Raw genomic sequence first — 21698 nt, 5'->3', positions numbered from 1 at the left:
GGTATATATAATGGCTGAAAGAGCCAGTGCCGAGTGCCTCCAAGAAATCAGTGCTGAATTAGCCTCACTCTGTTTCCTGTTCCAGCTCCTCTCACCATTATTATACGACTAGGGATTCTATTTATGTCCCCCTCCCTCTTCAACACCCCTTCCTGCTCACTACCCCTCTCCTGATGAGCTTGTGGCTTCCACCCGAACCTTGCCCCTCTGCTTACAAAGAACTCACCATCTTGGGGCGCCTGAGTGGCTCAGTGGGGTAAGCGTCTGCCTTCAGCTCAGGTCATGATGTTGGGGTCCTGGGGTGGAGCCCCGAGCTCTCTGCTCGGCAGGGAGCCTGCTTCCCCTCCCCCCCACTGCCTGCCTGCTTATGATCACTTTCTGTCAAAAAAAATAATAAATAAATAAATAAATAAAATAAATCTTAAAAAAAAAAAAAAGAATTCACCCTCTTGGGTCAAGTACACACAGCTCCTAGAGACAGGGTCTGCTCAGGATGAGGAAACTCTAGGTCCTGATGGGTGAGCTGGCGGTCTGGTTTGGCGACCAACCCATTCTGGCACCAAGGCAAGTCCTCTGCCTCCTGAGTTGTCCACTGCTTTCCCCTGAGAAAATGATAAATTGGGGGCTTTTGTGTTTCTTCTGGTAAAGCCCGTTTCTAGAATGAGAAAGCAAGAAAAACTGGGAAAGCATTCACTCTTAACTCATTTCTCATGAAATGGCTCTTCCAAACTTCCAGAAGGGTAACATTTTTTTTTTTTTTTTAGGTCTCCTGAAAATAAGTGGACCCTTGGTGACTAGCTCTCTATGAAAAAGCATCTGGGAAGTTTGTGCTTAGAAAGTGCCCAAGTCATGTCTTAGGGGTAAGGGATCCAGAGCTGGGATCAAAGGCCCATGGGCTGGCATGGTCCCAGCCTCCTGGAGGCAAAGCCATTCCCTTGTACAGAGACCAGGAGGGGGCAGCCCCCACTGACACCTCCATTAATGAGACCTATAGAGCTATTTTTTATATAGTTTTGAGGCATACATTTCATAACCATAAAATTCACTTGTTTTAGGATATAGTTTATGATTTTCACTAAATTTACAGAACTGTGAAATGATCACCACTATCCAGTTTTAGAGCATTTCTATCACATCTACATGAGTCCCAATGCCCACCTTCTGGCACTGCCCCTACCTCCCCACCCCCCCACCTCCAGGCAGCCACAAAGCTGCTATCTCCACTGATTCACCTATTTCTGGATATTTCCTACATGACTTCTGCCTCTGGCTTCTTTCATTTACCATCATGTCTCTGGGGTCCGTCCATGCTGTAGCACGTGGCTACAGTTCATTCTCTTCCATGGCTGGGGAGCATTCCGTTCTACAGATATGCTTACACTGGGTTTCTCCATTTGTCTGCTGATGGACACACACACATCATTCCCCATGTTTGGCTACTGTGAATAATGCTGCTGTGAACGCTGACATAAAATTCTCTGTGTGACTTATAGGTTTTCATTTCTCTTGGGTGGACTAGCTATGTTTTGGGGTTGCATATCCCACTAATATTTACTGACACCTGCTGTGAAGCACAAAGGGGCCTGGTGGCTATGTGCCCATGTCTAAGAGGGGCTGGTGCCTCTAGCTACTTCCAAACAGGACGCAGTGGAGAGTTGCTCTGAGAACTAGAGTCTCCCCTCTGTTTTTCCTGGACTTCCCAGGGGAAGAGGGCCTACAATCCCCATTTATTGATCACAGATGCATACACCAGTTCAGGGCCAGGCCGCCCAACTAAATACCTCTCGTAAAACGAAGTGCTTAGAGGAAGACTTTTGTTCATGGCCGTTTGCAAGTGTAATTCATCTCCTAAAAATGCACTCCTGGTTTTATCTCATATCCTCTTTAAACACTTGCTCAGTGAGTTTGCATGTGACTATTTTTTTGTTTTGTTTTGTTTAAGTAGTGGTTTGGAGAAGAGGGAAGAAGAGGCTGTCACATGTAGAAGGTCACTACAGGCACTGGATGTCTCAAAGCAATCCGCATTTCACTTATACTGACCCACTATGGACACCTGAACTTGCCGGACCATCTGTTTGGACTTCTGGATTTGAGGTCAGAAAGTATGTCCATTATTTGGACATGGCTGAGGCCCCATCATGCTCCTGACTAGCACTGGGCAGAGCGAAAGAACAGAATCTATAGGTAATTAGAGTTGGAGGTTGGAGCACCTGGGTGGCTCAGTCGGTTAAGCATCTGTCTTCAGCTCAGGTCATGATCCTAGGGTCCTGGGATCGAGCCCCACATCGGGCTCCCTGCTTGGGGGGAAGTCTGCTTCCCCCTCTCCATCTGCCTCTCCCCCAGCTCATGCTCTCTCTCAAGTAAATAAGATCTTTTTTTTTTCCTAAAGAATTAATTTATTTGACGGAGTGAGAGAGCACAAACAGGGGGAGCATTGATATAGGCTCATGGTGCCAAACACCACTGTCAGAAGCATAGAGCACTAAAAATGGACTTCATGTTTCCAGACGACAGACCCCGTTTTTAAACTTGGAAGAGCCTGACTGGGTTTGGGACTCTGGGCCAGGACGTGGCGCTCAGGAATCAAGGTTGTGACGAACTGGCCATTTGTGTCCTCCTTACCAAATTTACCCACTGCAGCCCTATACCACCCCCAGCCCTGCCCCAGGGTGGCTGCCTCTGGAGATGGAGCCTCTAAGAAGGTAAGGTCCAGGGAAGTTGTAAATGTGGGTGGGGCGCTGATCTGACAGGGTGTGGCCTTATAAGGAGAGCTGGCAGAGCACTCGTGCTCCCGCTCTCCCTGGGTGCACGTGGAAGGAAGGCCCCATGAGGACAGAGCGAGGGGGTGGCCATCCCCCAGCCAGGAACCACGTCGGCTAACACCCTGCTCTTGGACTCCAGCCTCCAGAACCGAGAAAATCAGTGTGCCGTAGAAGTCACCCAGCATGTGGTACTCACTCACGGCAGCCAGAGCCCACAAGCCTGGGGAGGTCCCCGCGGTGTGCACTGTGCTTGTGGGCCTGTGACACACAGACCATGAGCGCCTCCGTGCAGGACGTGGGGACAAGCTGGGATGACAGAGTAGGTATCTAGAATACCTTTGAGGAGGAGAAAGAACCACCCTGCTAGATTTTCAATATTACATACCGTCTCCCATGTGCCTGCCTCCCGCATGTCGCTTACGCCTTCACTGGAGAGCGAGTCCCGGAGGTAGTTTGCAGAGGATGGGACACATGGCAGCTGTGAAGTTGTTTTTAAAAACCCGAATGTCTTCCCGGGTGTGGATGCAGAATTGGGAGGTGAATGGAGGCCGCTTTTCGGCGGGGTGGAGTGGGAGGGTGGGAGACTTCTCCCCGATCCCCCCGAAGCCCTACCCTGTGGCAGTTCGCAAGCTGGACTGAATCACGCCTACGTCGGGCTGGCTGCCCCTGCCATCTCCTCCATGTCAGTAAAGACATCTCAGACGTCTGCACGGGCATTTGCACCGCACTCCCCGTGTCCTTGGAGGTCCTCATGCGACTCCCTAGTGTCCAAACAACACCACCTCGTGCAGCGGATTTAGGACTGTCCTGGCGCAGACACAGCTTCTAGCGAACAGGACATGTGGGAAAATGTCTGGCAGGTAAGCTTTAAATAAAGCTGTGTGTGTTCCCCGGGGAAGGAAAGGTTGATGTCTGTCTTGGGAGGGGAGTGAGGGCTGGGTCTGAGCCAGCTCGCTGGCATCCCGCTTGAATCCATGTGTCTGGCCCGGTGTGGTCCTTGCGGCCCCGGGAACCTCTCCATCTGCGTGCCTGTCCACACGACAGGTGTCATCACATGCAGACCAGTGATATCTGGGGGGCTGCCAACGACCCGCACACGGACACAGGCGAGCACGCACACAGCCCCTGCTGCTGAGGTTTACCCTTGGACTGGAGCTGAGGCTGGGGAGCTCACAGGGAGAGCCACCGTTCCAAGAGGGCAGACTGTAGGCAGGGGATGGCCCCTCCAGGCAGAATGCAGCTCTGCAGGTAGAAAGGGGTGACCCCTGGGGCCCTCTCCTGGGACAACAGGGCCGTATTTTAACTGGCAGCATGGGAGCTTGCTTACTCAATTTATCTTGAAGAAGGAAGCACGGTTTTCTGAACGGAGCTCCAGCTTCCCAGCACTGGCAGGGAAGGACCCTGACCTCTCCTTTCCTGCACAGGCTGGCTGAACACGCTCTGACGTGGGGTGCACTTTGTGAAACTCCTCTTTCTAGGCTTTATCTCCCACCTTCTGCACCAACTGGGGCTGACGTGGCTCAGCTAATCCTGAGCCATGAGGCTTTTCCAGGAAGACACCCAGCCTGCCCGGAGCAAAGCTTAGAAGTTAGCGGCATGTCTCAAACCTCTTGTTTGCACCACACTATCACCGCGGGGCCAGCAGTTCCCTCCCGCTCAAGATCATGGGGCAAGTTGTACCCACGCAGCTGGCTTTCCTCCCCATGCTCAAATACCAAAGTCACCCCTGAAACTAGGTGCACCTGCACGAACATGCCTGCCGCGCCCGCAGATACACAAGCAGGAGCACATGCACACACAGCCCCAATCTCTTCTTACTTGTCCCAGGTTTCATTCTCTCGGAGCTCTGCACTCTGAGGACAGCCAGTGAAGGGTTTTAATCAGATAAACCCATCCCTGCTAATGAGTAAGCTACTTAGCAGACTGACAATGTTTCCTGAGAAAGAGCCCATAGAAGATCTATTCGAATCCCCTATCTTTGCAGAGAGGAGAAGGCTGGGCTGGCATAGGTGAGGCGGCATGTCTGGTGTATTAATGAGCAAGCAGGGGCAGGGGTGCTGGGGCAGGAAAGGAGAGGTCAGGGTCCTGATTCTCACTCAACGTTCTTCCCCGCACATCTTCTCCCAAGTCACACGATGTCTTAACCACTGAAAACGTATCACTTGCCAAAAAGGCTTTTAAGAATTACATCTCTTCTTGGCTCTTCCAACGCAGCTGTCCTGAACCTGCTCCGACTTCTGTAGGCCTTTAATTCCCATCCATGATTTTAGGCAGTTGATCCCACTTCCTACGTCACAAAGGAGACGAACACTGCCAGTTCAGGTCCCTGGCTTCCCTCCCCGACGTCTCCACATTTCTCCGTGTCTTCGCCCATCATCTCTCCTCTTTCCCCTTCTCAAAGCCGACGGTTCTCCCTCCCCACCGCCCCAAGCCCCTCGCCCCCTACCCCAGCCCGCTGCTGCATCAACCTCCTTTCTCTTAAGGCAACCTCACACCTGTGCTGGAATCTTCCTCCTCGGGTTAAGAGCGACGGCCAGCTTTCTCAAAACCCTCCCCCCGTGCCTCCGAAGGTAGAGAACTGCTCTCGCTGCCAAACACATTCACCAGCGATCCCACAACTGCTGCTCTCCTCCCGCGCCCACCACGCGCCCCTTGCCATCTGGCTTCCAGACCAGCACCCGCTTCAAACTGTTTCTGCAAAACCGCCCTCCTCGGCTGATGTGATGCCACATCACGCTCCCTTCCCACGGCTTCTACGATGCCATAGGTTGTGGGTCCTCTGTGCAGCCCATCAGACTTCTCTCCTGCCCTCCCTGTGGCTCTCAGGAACCCGTGCCTGCCCACTGCTCTCACCGCACCATTCACTCGGCCTTCAGCACCTCTCCCTCTCCCTCCCAGCCGGCTCCGCACTGAAGCCACTGCCGGAGCTGGCAGCTCAGTCCAGCTCAATCTGACTTCCGGTCTCTCCCTCGGGGATGCGCTTCCCCTCCTACCCTTGCTGTTCCTTTTGCTGTTAACGGCCCCTCTGTTCCCTGAGCTGCTCAGGCTTAACCTTCAGAGCTGTCTTCGATGGCCCCCTTTCCAGCCCTCTGGCTGAAATTGCATCTGTGAGACGCTTTGGTATTTTTGATTCTATCAAAAATATCCTTTATTAAAAAAATATTTATTGTGACTGTTGAAATAGACTTCGTGACCCATTTCGAACACGCAGCTATAAAAGACTGTCCAATGTTCTCAGGCTTTGATGGTGCCCTTCCCCTTCCTCCCTGCTCACGTCTACTCTCCGGAGCCCAGCACTCAGGAGGCCCCCGAACCCTGGCCCTTTCCCTGCCCCCCAACTTCTGCAGATAACACGAGCTCTGGCCCCAGCAGATGGCTCACAGGTGCCAGCCCCTCCCGGCTCTGCACCTCTGTCTGTGGCCGCCTCTGCCAGGAACAAAGCGTTCACACCTCCCGCCCATGACAGCGGAGGGCACAGAACAGCCTCTTCCACGCCGCCCTGCTCATGCCGAAGTCCAAGTCCGAAGAACGGATCGTCATCACCGGGATTTGGGTGAGGAGGAGGATTCTGAGGCCATATCCAGGCTCAGCGGGAAAGACTGTCATTAGATGAGAGCATTTCGGCAAAGCAGGGGGGAACAGGGACAAGAGAGCCGCGTAGTGGCCATCTGTGATGTGACCCAGCCAGAAGTGAGTTCGCCCTTTGCTGAAACACGCCATTTATTTTACAATCCCTTCATGGAATTAAAAAAAAAAAATGAGATTCCAAAGTGTAATTGTTATTTATATGCTTTTGTGACATTTCTCATTTGTTTGGAAGCTCTGTTGAGTCAAGGATTTAGAATTGACCCCCTGGCGTCCTCAGTGATATCTGGTTCATCCTTACTGATATCCGATTAGGGAACACATTTGTTCAATACACAATATACAATGACTTTTGCTATTGAGGTTTCAAGTCTTGGACAATTCAACCTGGGAAACATTTTTGGGTACAGGAACACTTTGGCGGTATATTTTCAAGACTCCTCTCACATCGGACCAGCAGGGCTGGGTCTCTGCTGACATGATCACGGAGCACCCAGGATGACAGCTGTACCCCATGAACAGAAACAAAGCAGCCACATCCACAGTGGGGGTGGCTGAGACAGGCCAACTGCCCCAGGAGCAGGAGAATATCAACCACAGGGAGCCCCAGGGGGGTCCAGACCTCTACCTCCCAATGTAGCGGGAGCTCCCGTGAGCAAACCTTTAGCTGAGCGCTTACAAGTGCCATGAGCAGATGCGATTCTCTCGCTGCTTCTCCAATGAAATGCATTTGTACCGGCTGTTGCCACCTTTCGGAGGCCGGTGGATACGGACATGGGACCCAGCACCCTCGCTTTCCAACCGCATGACCTTGTGTGAATGAGTTCTTTGAAACTCAGCTTCCTTGTTTGTAAACGGGGGTGACAATGGCTACCCTTCCTTTGGGGGAAATACCAGTAAGGCAGCGATCTCCCCAGACCACTGCCTGCACCGTGGTAGGTTCAAAAAAAAAAACCCTGGTAGGGCCAAAAAAAAAAAAAAAAAAAAATCCCAGATTGGGGCGCCTGGGAGGCTCAGAGGGTTAAGTCTCTGCCTTCCGCTCAGGTCATGATCTCAGGGTCCTGGGATCGAGTCCCACATGGGGCTCTCTGCTCAGCGGGGAGCCTACTTCCTCCTCCCTCTCTGCCTGCCTCTCTGTCTACTTGTGATCTCTGCCTGTCAAATAAATAAATAAAATCTTAAAAAAAAACAAACTCAGATACTCTCATTAGTAAGAGGGACTGTACTGTCGCACTCATTTCCATATGAGAGAACAGATTCCCACTGAGCTTCTGCCATTTGCCGAAGTTACTTGGCTCAGCAGGAGCTGAGCGGTCGGTGCTAACCCCTTCCATCTCCTTTCAAAGTCCTCCCTCTTCCCACCTGACCACACATTGCAGGCCTCTCAGCGAGAGCTGTTACGCTCAACTACTAATCCCTGCTGAACGGAACTGTACTGACTGTGAATTAGCTGGTTGTGAACACAGATGATCCCAGCAAATACTCCTCAACTAGAAATGTGTTACTGATCGATAGCGTCTCAGTCCGATGGGAAAGAGAGGAAGAGGATATGAGAACGAGATATGCCGTCAGACGGGACAGATGCCATCAACCTGGCTGGAAACCACTTTCCAAGCCTTGAGCCCTAACTGGGGCCCAGATGCTCTCTCCTTCTCAGGCTTCCTGGCTAAGCCTGTGCACACACCATTCCTTCTGCCTGAAACAGCCTTCCCTCCCTTCTGTGCTTGACAAGTTTTCTCACTTCGGTTACAACACCTCTACCTCAGAAAGCTTCTTCCTCAGGGAGGCCTCCTCCTCCTCAGGAAAGTCTTCTCCTCGAGAATGCCTCCTCCTCAGACAGGCCTCCTCTTCAGACAGGCGTCCTCCTCAGACAGGTCACCTCCTCTTCAGACAGGCTTCCTCCTGCTCAGGAAGGCCTTTTCCTCAAGAAGCCCTCCTCCTCAGGAAAGTCTTCTCCTCAAGAATGCCTCCTCCTCAGACAAACCTCCTCCTCAGACAGGCCTCCTCCACAGACGGGCCTCCTCCTCGGACAGGCCTCCTTGGACAGGTCACCTACTCAGACAGGCCTCCTCCTGCTCAGGAAGGTCTTCTCCTCAAGAAGGCCTCCTCCTCAGGAAGGCCTCCTCACATTACTTAATGATCACTGTCCCTGTGATGCTCTATTCTTAGCTTTGAACCAGAACTTACTATCCTATACTAGAAAATATATTTGTCTGCATGTCTCTTTTCCTCCAAACTAAAACTTCTTTAAGGGAATGAAGCTAACGCTGTTTGTTTTTGCATTTCTAGGGCCTCACTAAATGACCAGGGGACATGGAGTAGGATGGAGTAGGGCTGGATGAGGTATCTGGCGAGTAAATGGAAGTCATCTTGTCATTTTTCCGTGTTGAAGTTCAACCAAGCATTGCATTTTCTATTTTGGTTTTATATGTACCGCATGCCTCCCCATAGAAGACACACTCCAAACCCTAATAAATATTCCTTGCTGGCCGGGTTCCAGCACTGTAGCCTGCCTGCCATCCCCACAGAAAGAGCCACAGTATGAGGACCACCTTGCCCTGTGCATCCAAGAAAAAACAAAATGATTCAGCACTTCCACAGCAAGCACCCAAGATGCAAATGTTTCAAAAAATAGACCAAAAGCCAAACTGAACAAAACACCAAGGAAAAAAAAAACCAAAAACACCAGGCAGAGAAAAAAGTGCTACACGTATGCCCAGGCATGCCCTGAAGACTTCTGCTGACATAACACTTAGGGATCCCACGCAAAAGGGGAACTGGGGGCTTTCTAGTATCACCGGAACCGTGCAGATGCTTCTAGATACTGTCCCTACACACGTACTCCTTGAGAACAGCAAGAAGGTTTGCCGAAGGTGCAAGACAATCTGTGACAGGACGACTGCCAGACATTCATTAAGTACCTACTGTGTGCCAGACAGGTGCTAGGTATTATCACCTAGCCAACCTCACTGCGTTCCCAGCACTCAGCTGAAGTAGGTTGTTACTTCTGTTTCACCGGGGCTCAAACGAGGTAACCGAGGCCCAGCATTTATGGTTTATACAAATCCAGTGGCACATGGGAAAAGCAGTCTTGAACCCTGCTCTCTCTGATTCTCAGGCACACTGTCTGCTACCCACACCCAGGTATGTGCAAACATTGGTTAACAAGGCTTGCTAGGGTTGTCAGTGTGGACAGGAAGCTTGAAGCTCACCTGAGAGTAGCCCTAAGGGAACTGGGGAAGGGAGCCCATTTTTATTCCTTGAGGTGAACCTGGCTCTGCCATGTCACTCGCTGCCTCCTGTGGCACCTCTGGGTCACGGCATCAAGCCTGGGTGACCTCACCATCTATGTCCAGCTTGACCCCAAGTGCAGCTCAGACCTGTCCTGAATGATGAGTTGGGGATTACCAGCGGTGACACTGCTGTTGGGGACAGCACTGACCTGCCTTACTTAAAAGGTGGGCATGGGGTGACTTCCCACAAGGACCCCAGGAGTGATAGTCACTTCCATGTTCCCTAAGGGAAATATATATCCTTCCCCTCCCCAACTGGCATGTACATCTGGGCGGTGTCTCCAAGAAGCCTTGGAAATGCAAACCCCCTTAGGAAAGTCGGCACTTGCACTCAGTTGAGGTGTAGATGACAGATACCAAGTCTCTCCCAAGATGGGGATGGGGGAGGGGAAGAGACAGCTACACGAAGTGGGGAATAATCAACCTCCTATAGACAGAAAATGATGAAAAAGGTAAGTAGTTGCAGGTTAGTGCAGAACAATGTTCTGAAAAACATGGGCTGGGGATGGGAGGGCCCAGGATACCATTTCTGTTTGACCAACTATTAGCTGGCTGTAGGTCTTGGACGAGTCAATCGGACCTTTTCGGGTCCCATAGTCCTCATCTGTAGGATGGGGGTAACGGTACCGGGATGGCTCCTGGGAGACCTCCATGGGTGGGCTACCAGTGCCCTACTAGCTTCTGTCTTGTTCTTACTGGTTCTGTCTCACTGTAACAAACAAGAACTCGTGAGGGGATACAGGTCCTTGGAAGCCATCACACAGAGGTCCGGGCTCCAGGTTGTAGTCCCAGGGCATGGCAGAAGCTGGGCTTTCCCTTATGCACTGACTGCACATGGCTCTGTTAGTTCAGGATAAGCGAGGGCCTGGACCGGAGGGGGGTCTGCCCTCCTCTCCCCACTGGCTGGTGGCCCCTTGCCAGCCCTCACTTGGCTAAACGGCCAGCTCTATGGAGACTGGTTATTCCGCCTCCTGTTAGGAGCACTTAAGGACTGAGACTCCTCTCTCTCCCCATCCCCCACAGCCCCCTGCCCACCACCCTTCAGAGGAGAAGTTCCCAGACCAGCAGATGACAGTTGTGTCTGAGTATGTTTCTGTGTCTCTCCCCTGAGTGGGGAGAGGACCCGTTTACAGGCTGCTGGTGGCTTCTCTCTCACCTGCTCGCCCGCCCATTCCCAGGAGCTGGGCGGTCACACGGGTGGGCTGGATGGCTTCAGGGGCAGGAGAGAGGACTGGGCCTGCGGCATCTCCTGCCTCCACCCACTCAGCAGTACCCTGGTCTGCCTCCGGGTGGGGGTGGCAGTGAAGGGGGATGCTCCAGACCCGGGGGACTCAAGTGGGGTGTGTGTGCCGGTGTGTGTGGGGCACGGGGCGAAGGAGAGCACTGGTTAGTGTCTGCAGACCCCCTTTCCCCCCGGCCCCAGCTGACAGGTGCCTCGGGACAGGACCCGCAGGAACTCAGGCCGTCGCGGCCCCTGTTGCTGTCAGACGCGCGTGGGGGCCACGCAAGGAGCCAGCGCTGTGTTCTGGCAGCGCGGGGGACAGCCCTGCAGACCCGCAGCGGCTCAGCCCGGCCCAGGAGCTAGTGAGCTGCCACCCCCCGCAGGCAGCAGGCATCGGGGCGCTGCACTGCGGGCGACGCTTGCTGGGGAGCGCGGCGGCACCCACAGCCACCAGGCAGCCCCCCGCCGGGGCGCAGCGACTTCGCGCCAGCCCCCGCCGCCCCAGGCCGTTACCTTCCACTTTGGTGAGGGTAAGGACCGGACTGTTGCAGGCGCTGAGCGGGGCCACCCTGGCCGAGTGCTTCTTCATGATGAGCCGTCCGCCTGCAGGAGCGCCTCCGCCGATCGCCTACATCCTGCGGCCGGCCGGGGCGCGCCTCTCAGGTCCGGTCCCGGTGGCCTCCCGCGCGGAGGAGCGCGAGCGGCTGGCCGCTCAGGCCCTGCCCCCGGGGCTGCCGGCCGGGCTCCTGTCGCCGCGCGGCTCACTGCGGCGGCCGCCCCTCCGAGCACATCTTCCCCGGCCGCGCAGCCACTCCACACACGCGCCCACAGCCTCCTGCCTGGAGGTTGCTGCAAACTCCAACGTCACGTACAAGTGCACTCCCCACGCCCACCCCACGGGCTCACCTGCTCCGCCCCCCGCCCTGGGACGCCCAGCCCTGCAGCCAGGGCCCTCCCTCCCGGCCCTGTTGCGGCTGTGGACTCGGGTCAGGGCGGCAGGGCTGGCCAGCGGCTCCCCGGTCAGCCCTCTGCCGCCACCAGCTCCTGGGAGGGGGGACCCGAGAACTTAGCCTCAGTGTTTCACGAGTTTAAAAAGCCAGGCTTCTGACTTTGAACTGAGAGCTGACCCTTTCCTGCACCAAGTCCTGAACCGGGGTTTACACGAAGAAGTCGGGGGGTTGGGGAAGCAAAGTTTCCCATGACTTTGAGAGTCTAGGAGCCCCATTATTTTGTCTGGCCTCAGTGGACTATTTTTTTTTGGGGGGGGGGCGGGGGTAGAAGATGCAGAATCCACAGACCAATGTGGCAAGAAGAAAACCAAGGCTTGAGATTTCTGTTCTTGTCTCCACTGCCCGGGTCCAGGGAGGCCCAACTCCCTGGGAGGGGGAGAAAATTTCATTTCTGCCCAGCTCCCAGGTTCCTGCCTCAGGGGCCCGGTGTGGCACTAGCGTCTGCAGGCAATGGTCTCACTGCTCCCACTCAGCCCCAGCTGTAAGGTCCTGGCCAAGGATGCCATGACATCGCTGTTGCATCATTGGCTGACTGATCTTTAAGTGACCACGATTTACCCAACGATAATGCATCATTAGCAAACGGGCCCTACCACCACCCTGCAGGTAGGATGCACGGGGCTTGGGCAGCTCCAGAAGTCCACAAAGCTTTACGGGCATCTCACTCACCCATGCCCAGGCATCAGTTTGGGTCCCAGCCTCCTTGGCAAACTGAAGATTCGGTGGTCCTTCGAGGTAGGTTTTGTCTTTATTGTGAAGTCCTTACCCAGAGTTTGATAAGCTCCACCTGGTTTCCTGATTCAAAGCTGGTGTTCTATGTACGATTTAATTCCCGTAACCCCTGAAGGGTGACTCAGTGGAGCGGCAGAGGCAGAGAACGACCTCAGAGCAATGGGTTCTGGTGACATCCACCTGTATACCCCCAGGTCTCTGGGGGAAGTGGCTCCTACAAGTTGTCCTGTTATTACTGGCCCTCTTGAAGAGCCATGATGGACAGGATGGTCCCTGAGTATCCGGCTTCTCAAGGTTGCTTCCTCATCTCTAAAGCCAAGGAAAGGATTTTAGGGTCTCTGCAGAGCCCTCTAGTGGTAGCCTCTACACTACAAGCCTCTAAAAGGAACTTGTCCCAAGACCCCTAGAGATGACACTCTGAAGTCAATTTTGTGAAATAGATTTGTAACAATTCAGCACAAAGAAGCCTAAGGCAAAAGAATTTCATCTTATTTAAAGAGGATCTTTTTTTTTAAAAAAAGATTTTATTTATTGGACAGACAGAGATCACAAGTAGGCAGAGAGTCGGGCAGAGGTGGGGGGGGGGAGCAGGCTCCCTGCTGAGCAGAGAGCCCCATGCAGGGCTTGATCCCAGGACCCTGGCTTGATCCCAAGACCCTGAGATCACGACCCGAGCCGAAGGCAGAGGCTTTAACCCACTGAGCCACCCAGGCGCCCCTAAAGAGGATCTTTTTAATAAACAATATTATGTGCTGTTTTACCAAGTTCATCAACGTTTATTATATACACAGTAACTAAAACAGATACAACAGAATAGCAGTAACTTTTTGTTGAGTACTTACTGTGTATCAAGTACCAAGTCAATTTGTTTTACAGAAGACACTTCATTACTTACAAAAGCTCTGTGAGATCGTTTTTGTTGTTATTGTTGTTATTGTTGTTTGTTTTAATAGATGGGGAACCTGAGGCTGAGAGAGATTACATAAAATGTCCCAGGTCAAAGAGTGAGTAACTGGCCAAGCAGGGATTCAAACCACAGTCTGAATGAACAAACACCTGCACTCACATCTGCATTTACAAAAACCTGCCACGCTCTTCTCTTATGTTGTGGATGCAAAATGCAGACATTCCACTTAGCGATTCCGGTTCAGGTGGGAGATACTAGTCAAGTAATCCATAATCCATTTCCTGTCACTTGAAGGTGGTTCTGATTGATTTCATCATGCTCTTGAACCTCCTGGAGTCTGGGTCTCCCCCAGGACCTCAATCTTGAGCTTATGTGCTGCCGAAGCAAACACCCCCGGCACTTCGAATTAGCCTGTCCACATTCTACCGGGAAGCTCACAACAGAAGTGCCCCCAAAATATTTATCTGTTTTTTACAGATCTGCTTTCTATTTATTGCAACATCATGTGTAAGTTAAATAGATGATTAAATATTATTGTTAGACACTCGCATCATTGACTTCACTCACTTAGTAATTAATTAAACCTAAGCCTTTCTCCCCTACAGGATACCCCCAGGACCTTCTGACACCTGAGAGGTCATCACCTCCTTATGTCTGTCAACTTCTGCTCATCGAAGAGGAGGTACCAATTGTTATCTCAATGTTCTCCCTTAATTTTAAGAACTGAGTGCTGTTTGTTTTCTTCTTCTTCTTTTTTTAAAGATTTTATTTATTTATTTGACAGAGAGAGACACAGCGAGAGAGGGAACACAAGCAAGGAGAGTGGGAGAGGGAGAACAGGCTTCCTGCTGAGCAGGGAGCCTGATGTGGGGCTCCATTCCAGGACCCGGGGATCCTGACGTGAGCCGAAGGCAGACGCTTAACTAACTGAGCCATCCAGGCGCTCCTGCTTCTTGTTTTCTACACTCCATCCACTCACAACTTGTGTTGTTTCAACCAAAAAAAATCTTACCTCCCCAAATATTCCCTATACTCCTTTTAAAAATAAGAGTTTCTGCTACTTAACTGTACGAAAAGTGATACCCGTCAGTACACACCTTTGCAGGCAGTGGGTGTGGTGAGGCTGCTTAGTTAAAAACTCACATGAAGAAAATTATCTAATTATTCTAGAATGTTAACTGTGTGCTGGTGTATGAGCAAACAGTAGTAATTTGAGGATTCCAACAATTTAAAACCCTATGCTAGAGTGAGGCTACCATGAACTAACTCAGGGATACCTAGAAAAATCACACAAGTTCCCCCACTTAAAAACTCAAATCTCAAATTACAAAAAAAAAAAAGAGGTGTTAATAATTCTTTCAATAAAGACAGAGACATGACTCCTGAACTGTCAGTGGAAACAACCCTGTATATACAATGTTTAGGCAAGAGGATGGTTCATTTGTCCCTATTAACTCTTTGGAGAATGTTGGTGTGAGCCAGTAACTCAATGGTGTCACTGGGTATTTACCTGTCCTCAATTTAGTACTATAGGAATCTATCTGAAAGAGGAGCTGGGGTGACTTTTTCAAGGTCGTACTCATTCATGTCATCTTCTAAAAATGTATGGCACAGTGGTTTGCTCTTCAAACCCAGGATTTCCTCAGCTTTACATGACATGGTATCTGCTCTGATGGAAGAATGTTCTTTGTCACAAACCTCACTCTCCGGTTTTTCTCTCTTCATTGATGAGGTTGCGGTGGTGGGATATTTAATGGAAATCTGTGGCATTCCGGTATGGCAGGCGCTCATAAAGCGTTGGTGGGTTTTGTGTTCTCAGCATTATGGTCCAAACACTGAAGCAAGTTCACCGAACGGATACAGAGAGTAACAAGCCCATGATGTAGAACTTACAAACAATGAGTGTGAGTTTTATATTCCCTGACCTGCCCACTTCCCACTCACAAACCAAAGAGTAAGGAAGTGAAAGAGGAGTCCCGGATGAGAAAGGAGACAAATTAGCCAACAGGCTACACTTAAGTTGCAACTCCAGGTGGGGGCCTAGCCACAGCCCTCTAGGAAGAGAGAGGCAGACAACCCAGGGATGAATTATCAGGAAGGGGGTAGCTCTCAGAACCTGTTTGATTCCTGACATTCTGGAGGCTTGCTTGCTACTTTTGTTTCTGGTACTGGGCTCCCAGGCCTGCCTCTGTACTGAGGCTCTAGTTTCCCTAAATAATTAGTGTTGTCCAAACAACCTGTTCCGTTCTTCTTGGACTGACTCCTACTTCTGCTGTCCATGGTGATCACTGGCCTATCCTTTCTTCTGTAATGGTATGTGAAGACACACTACACTATTCCAAAAAGGTATCCATCCACTCCCCTTGGTGGGGTGAAGTAATACTCATGATCCTCTTGAGCCCAAGAGACATGAAAAATGCCCTGAATAACAGCCAATGACAGCTTGAGTTTGAGCTCCAGCCCTGCCAAAAAGAGTGGCTAACCTTGAGGGGTCACTCATCCTTTTCTAGCCTCAGTTTCCCAACGTGGGCACAAGACAGTTAGACCCCTATTGGTAGTTTTTAAACCGTTTTTCCTGGTCTCTGTGCAAGCCAACTCTCCTTTTATAGGTTGGGGGAGGTCCATGTTAGATTTAGTTTACAAAAAAGTAGGCACTGTACAAAAAAAGCTTAGAAAACCATTGACTGAACAATCTCCAAGGCCTCATTTGGCTTTGAAATTTGGGGTGTATGAAATTATCTTCCAAGATAAGACAGTTGTCACGGCCTCCAAAGATCTTAATAGAACCATATCCTTCATTAATATCTCTGGTTACTCAAATGGACTCTAGCTTTAAGTGGTTTGTCTCACTTTTTTGACAGTCAGAAATTTGTTAAAATTCACAGTGTCTCACACTAAAAAGGATGAATTTTATTGCTAGATTATGTATAAATTTACAAATTGGTAAAAATATATTTTATATACACAAACACATATATAAAGTGACTTGAGGGGCGCCTGGGTGGCTCAGTGGGTTAAGCCTCTGCCTTCAGCTCAGGTCATGATCTCAGGGTCCTGGGATCGAGTCCCACATCAGGCTCTCTGCTCAGCAGGGAGCCTGCTTCCTCCTCTCTCCCTCTCTGCCTGCCTCTCTCCTACTTGTGATCTCTGTCAAATAAATAAATAAAATCTTAAAAAAAAATAAGTGACTTGAATAATTAATAAAATAGTACCCTTACCAGACATGAACACTTCTCTTCTATTCTATTTTACTCCATTTTATTCCCTTCCAATTTATCTTGTTCTGCTCTTTCATTGTAAAAAAAATGTAAGTTGGTTTCAGTATGATCCACTCTTGGTCATAACCCATATGGTTTGAAAAATACTATTAAAAATTATATTCTTTTTAAGTTATGAGGACAGCTTTACCTAATCTCTTCAAAATAAATAATAAAAAATTTGAAGTGCAGCTAAGGTTTTTAATAGTCAGAAAACAGACCACTTCAATTAATTTACCCTGAAATATTAACACTATTTCACAGTCCTTCACAGTATTAAATAGTAAGAATAACAAATTATTTTTGTGGTTACCAATGTTTAAAAATAATCACTTAAAGTAATTCCAGGAACCAGAAATGGAGTTTTACCCAAATAAATCAGTCTGCAGCATTAGAAGCTTTCAAAGTGGAGCATGCGTTGCTATTTCCAACAGGAGAGAAGATCTACTGATTGAAAGAAATTAACTCCATGCATTGGGCAGCTCATGCCTCTGATCTGGCAGGAATAATTGGTAACCTTTTTCAACAACTCCATGTGTAAGTTCAGGGAAATGAGAACCACCAGACAGAGCACTCGGTGGCCTTTCCCAGGTTCACACGTTCCTTCTCCAGCAATGAGTATCACCAGGACAAGCTCAGACTCATTAGGGCCCCACTAGGATTCTTCCTCTTTTGCTAGAAGTAATGTCAAGATTGTTCTTGTAGATTCAGCCCCTTGGGGCACCCTCATGACTGCTCCAAGGGGAGCAGACAACAGCTAGCTTTGTGGCCATTGTGAGCCCAGAGTCAGAATGATGATGAACAAAAACAGAGGCATGGAGATGGGAATGGGATGTCTGGTCACTTCCTTTATGGATCCATGACACCATGAGGTGGCCCTCTGCAGGACCTGGCCTCGGCATGGTGGAATGGAGTGGAATGGTGGGAACTGAGAATGGGGCAGCTGTCTTGAGGTAGCAGCAAGGTCAGAAGGGATACTAGGGTTAGGGCTGGGTTTCCCTCTCCTGGGACCTTCAGAGACTTACCGCAATGCCAATACAGATCCTCAGTATAGAGAAACCACATGATGTCTGGTCCCTAGAATACTCAAGAAATGATCATTCTCTCCCACTTTGGGAAATGAAGAAGCCAGCTTCCACAGATAACTTCCAATGCTGTGGATCAGTCTGCAAAGGGGGCAGCGCACATCAGTGCTGTCATCTGGGCTAGCTGTTTAATCTCCCCGTGCTCAACGTTCATCCTCACAATGGAGATTATAGTAGCGGGCACCCTCCAGTGCTGTTGTGAAGATTAGAGAAAGGAATACACATGAGCTCCATGGCAGGGCACCTGGCCGAGAGGCGGCACTCAGAAAGGAGTCATTATTTCCAGGCTCTCCCACTAGGTTCTTTAATGGGGCGGGGCCATCTCTGGTTTGTCATCTCTCCGGTGCCAAGCACCATATGTGGAGTATATCGCAGGTGCTCGAAACCGGAAGCTTGGAAGGAAAAAAGGGAGGAAAAGAGGGAGTAAGGAAGCCAGCCAGGGGCATATTCACAGGACCCAGAATTCTGGAGTTTTCTAGAACTGTCTGCTTCAGCCGCTTCCCAGACTATCCCTCTGTGCCGGCATGGGAACGGCAGTGACAAAACGCTTGCCAACACCCTTCTGCTCAGGGCTCTCTGCCCCTCGCTGGCTTCATCCCAGAGGAGGTGCTTTGGAGACCAGGACAGCGACTCAAGGTGAGGAGAGAGATCTGATGCCATTTAGTTCAGAAATAGCTGCTTGCTGTATTCCGGGTGATTCATCGACCACAGCTGGACTCCGGACTGGTGCCTCTGCTCTTCCTCCTCTGTGCAGCGGGAACTAGAATACTGACCTACATCGGATCCTGGTCAATGCCAGCAGCAAAGTCCCCTGGCTGGTATTTGTTTCCAAGGGTGACTCAAGGGGACTGGCCATCAGACTGCCTTGAAAATGAGAAAGATGTACAGGTTTGGGAAGGCACCTGCTCCACTCTAGTTCCCGAGCGCCAGGCAAGGCAGGATCAGCAGGCAAAGGGCACGTTCACTGAGGACGGAGGAGGCTCTGGGTTGGGCGGATAGAGTTTCCGAAGTCCTGATCTCTGGGAGCAGGGCCTCCTCTGGAGTCGAGGAGCTCTTTGCACTTCTCTGAAGGTGGTGACCCCGTCGGTCCTGCCCAAGAGTAATCTGTATAGTTGCTTCAGCTTCCTGCTGGGCTGTGAGCACTGGGAATTAGGGACTTGCCCATGAATAGTGCCTCCATCAGCACTGATGGATGGATGGATGGACGAAAAATCGCCATGGCAGAAGGAAGCAGGAACTTGCCCAAGGTACAAGTGGACAAGATGCTGAATCCAGGGAAGAAGAACCAGATTCAGCAGGTCTGTAGGGGATGGTACTGTCAGGATCAGCTTCCTGAACTAGCCCTGGACATAGCCCCTTCAGGAGTCAGGAAATCCCACCCATTTGTTGAAGGAGCTCCAGGCAGCCCAACCCCCCCGTCTGTGTGGACAACCTCTGGGCACCCCACTCTTCACACCGTCCCTGAGTCCCCATGGCTTCTTTCCTCTCCCGAGAACCTGGCTTTTGTCCTTCATTCCCCAGTGAGGCTGGATCTAGAACTTAGGTAGGCCCTCCTGATGCCTGGCCTAGCTCTGTGCCTCCGTGTGATCGAAAGTCACCAGAAGCCTCCCAGGACCACGGAGACTGTGTAACGCGTTTCCTGGTAAGGGGGCCACGGAGTGTCACGCAGGTGCCTGTAAACTACCTCCCACATTTTCCCAGTCCCAGGGGCTCCGCATCCACATGGCACCCTCGCCTTCTCCTTCCTCTATCCAGTATGGCTCCCTCAAGCCAGGCTCCAGGCTCACGGTCCTCCCGGCCAAGCAGAACCTCCTAGGAAGTATCTTCTGGTGACCTGACGGGAAAGGGGAAGCCCCCTGGCATTCCCGTGACGAAAGCCTCCTCCCTGCTAGACTTGCTTCCCTGAAGTCTTGGTCCAGGCTCACTTTGCCCCTGAGGGGGAACTGTCCTCTGTGTTCTGGTGCACTCTGCCCCCTGTCCCAAAGAACAGAGCAACGTGCCCACCCAAGTGGGTTTGGTTCTTGGCCAAACTACTGTCACTAGAAGCAGAGACCATTACCTCAGAGCACAGCTGGCCAAGCCCCTGTAACTCTCTGTTAACTCACTAGGCAAGAACCAACATTTTGTACTCGAGGGCTTACCAGATGATTCCACTGGCCAAAAACCAGAAAATGCTCCCAGACATTGGATCTTCTTAAAACCAGCCCTGAGAATTGCAATTTTTCTCCCTCATTTTGCACAAGATACTAGTTGACCTACGCTGGGCATGTGTGGGCACAGGTGTTCATATGAAACTGCAGTACTCATCAGAGGAAAGAGAGGCAGGACAAAGGGAGAGAGAGGGTCTACACTTTAACTGGATATGAAGAACACACCTCTTTTTTTTTCTCCCCTTTCTTCTAAAAGCCAACAAATAAAAATCCTGTTAAGGCAAAGGTTGCTTTTTGCTGTAGGGCTCAAAGAGAAGGTCCCACCAATTGTGGGCAAAAGTAAGAAGAAGCCAGAGGTCTGGAGACCCATCCTGCTCCTGACTGAGGCAGCCAGTCAAGCCTTTCCCCAGAAACGACTGGCTAGTGTAGGGCAAGAATTCTCTGTAGTGCTTGGTCGGGTTTGGAGGAATAAACGCATGCATGATTTGTTCCCCAAATTATCTTGCTGGTGTCACAATATTTCTGTCTCATGGATTCCCAAACGAACTTCTGATACTAGCTCCTTGTCATTTTGACAAAGACTGGCTTGCCAGTCCTCTGGGGCCGGGGGTGGGGGTGGGATCTGAGGCCATGTGACGCTGAGTGACCAGCCCAGAGCACTTGCTGCCAAGATAACCAGGCTTGGCTGGGTTTGCTACAGCACATCAACCCCATAATTATTTTCCAGCTTGATGGGAACCTTTTGAAATTATCTAGTCAAACACTGTTTTGGGGATTCTTCGGTCAATCCCCATTTTGATTTTAAGACGACGATCCTTGGAAATTTCACCTACTGCTGATGGGGTGAAATGGATATGGCCCTTCTGAACGTGAGCAATATATATAAAAATTCCAAAAAAAGTACAAATGTTTATGGCCTATTAGCCACTATTTCCCGTTTTAGGAATTTCGCCAAGAAATAATCTGATGTGAACACAGATACAGGGACAAAGATGTCTATCCAAATTTTACTATAAGTAAAAAACAAGAAACAACAGAATGGCTCAACAACAGGGCAATGGAAAATAAAGTTTGATGTATTTACACAAAAGAGTGTAAGGCAGCTGATAAAAAGAGCTTCCAAGGGGGCGCCTGGGTGGCTCAGTGGGTTAAGCTGCTGCCTTCGGCTCAGGTCATGATCTCAGGGTCCTGGGATCGAGTCCCACATCGGGCTCTCTGCTCAGCAAGAAGCCTGCTTCCCTCTCTCTCTCTCTGCCTTCCTCTCCGTCTACTCGTGATCTCTCTCTGTCAAATAAATAAATAAAATCTTAAAAAAAAAAAAAAAAGAGCTTCCAATAACACAGGGAAAATGCTAAGGAGAGAAAAACAAGGCATGCATTTTATGTCCAATATGATTTTTACATATATTATATGTTTGTTTTATATGTAGGCCATATTATTCACATACACACACATACGTATGTATATATAATATATATTCTGAAAAAACCTAAACAGACTACCCTTTTTTGTCAAAAATATGGATTCATTTACTTTCTTCTTGGCATGTCTTTTTTTTTTTTCCAATTTATTTTATTTTAGAGTCAAATATTCTATGGTTTCATTTACTTGTGGAGCATAAGGAATAACATGGAGGACATGCAGAGGAGAAGTGAGTTGGGGGAAATCAGAGGGGGAGACGAACCACGAGAGACT

The 21698-nt window shown here is 50.3% G+C and overlaps 1 protein-coding gene across 1 annotated transcript in view; it reads right to left on the bottom strand.

Moving 5' to 3' along the window:
• SLC35F3 (solute carrier family 35 member F3) overlaps nt 1-11797 on the bottom strand; it is a 122615-nt gene extending 110818 nt beyond the window's left edge. Inside the window, exon 1 of the mRNA XM_047703587.1 lies at nt 11376-11797. Within this exon, the coding sequence (XP_047559543.1) occupies nt 11376-11451 (76 nt within the window). The 5' untranslated portion in view covers nt 11452-11797. The remainder of the gene's footprint in view (nt 1-11375) is intronic.
• Between the last annotated feature and the right edge of the window lie 9901 nt (nt 11798-21698).

This window comes from Lutra lutra, chromosome 14 (genome assembly GCF_902655055.1).
Source record: "Lutra lutra chromosome 14, mLutLut1.2, whole genome shotgun sequence".
In the NCBI taxonomy this organism is placed as follows: Eukaryota; Metazoa; Chordata; class Mammalia; order Carnivora; family Mustelidae; genus Lutra; species Lutra lutra.
The sequence above is the reverse complement of the archived record's forward strand: the minus strand, read 5'-3'. Positions and strand labels throughout refer to the sequence as shown.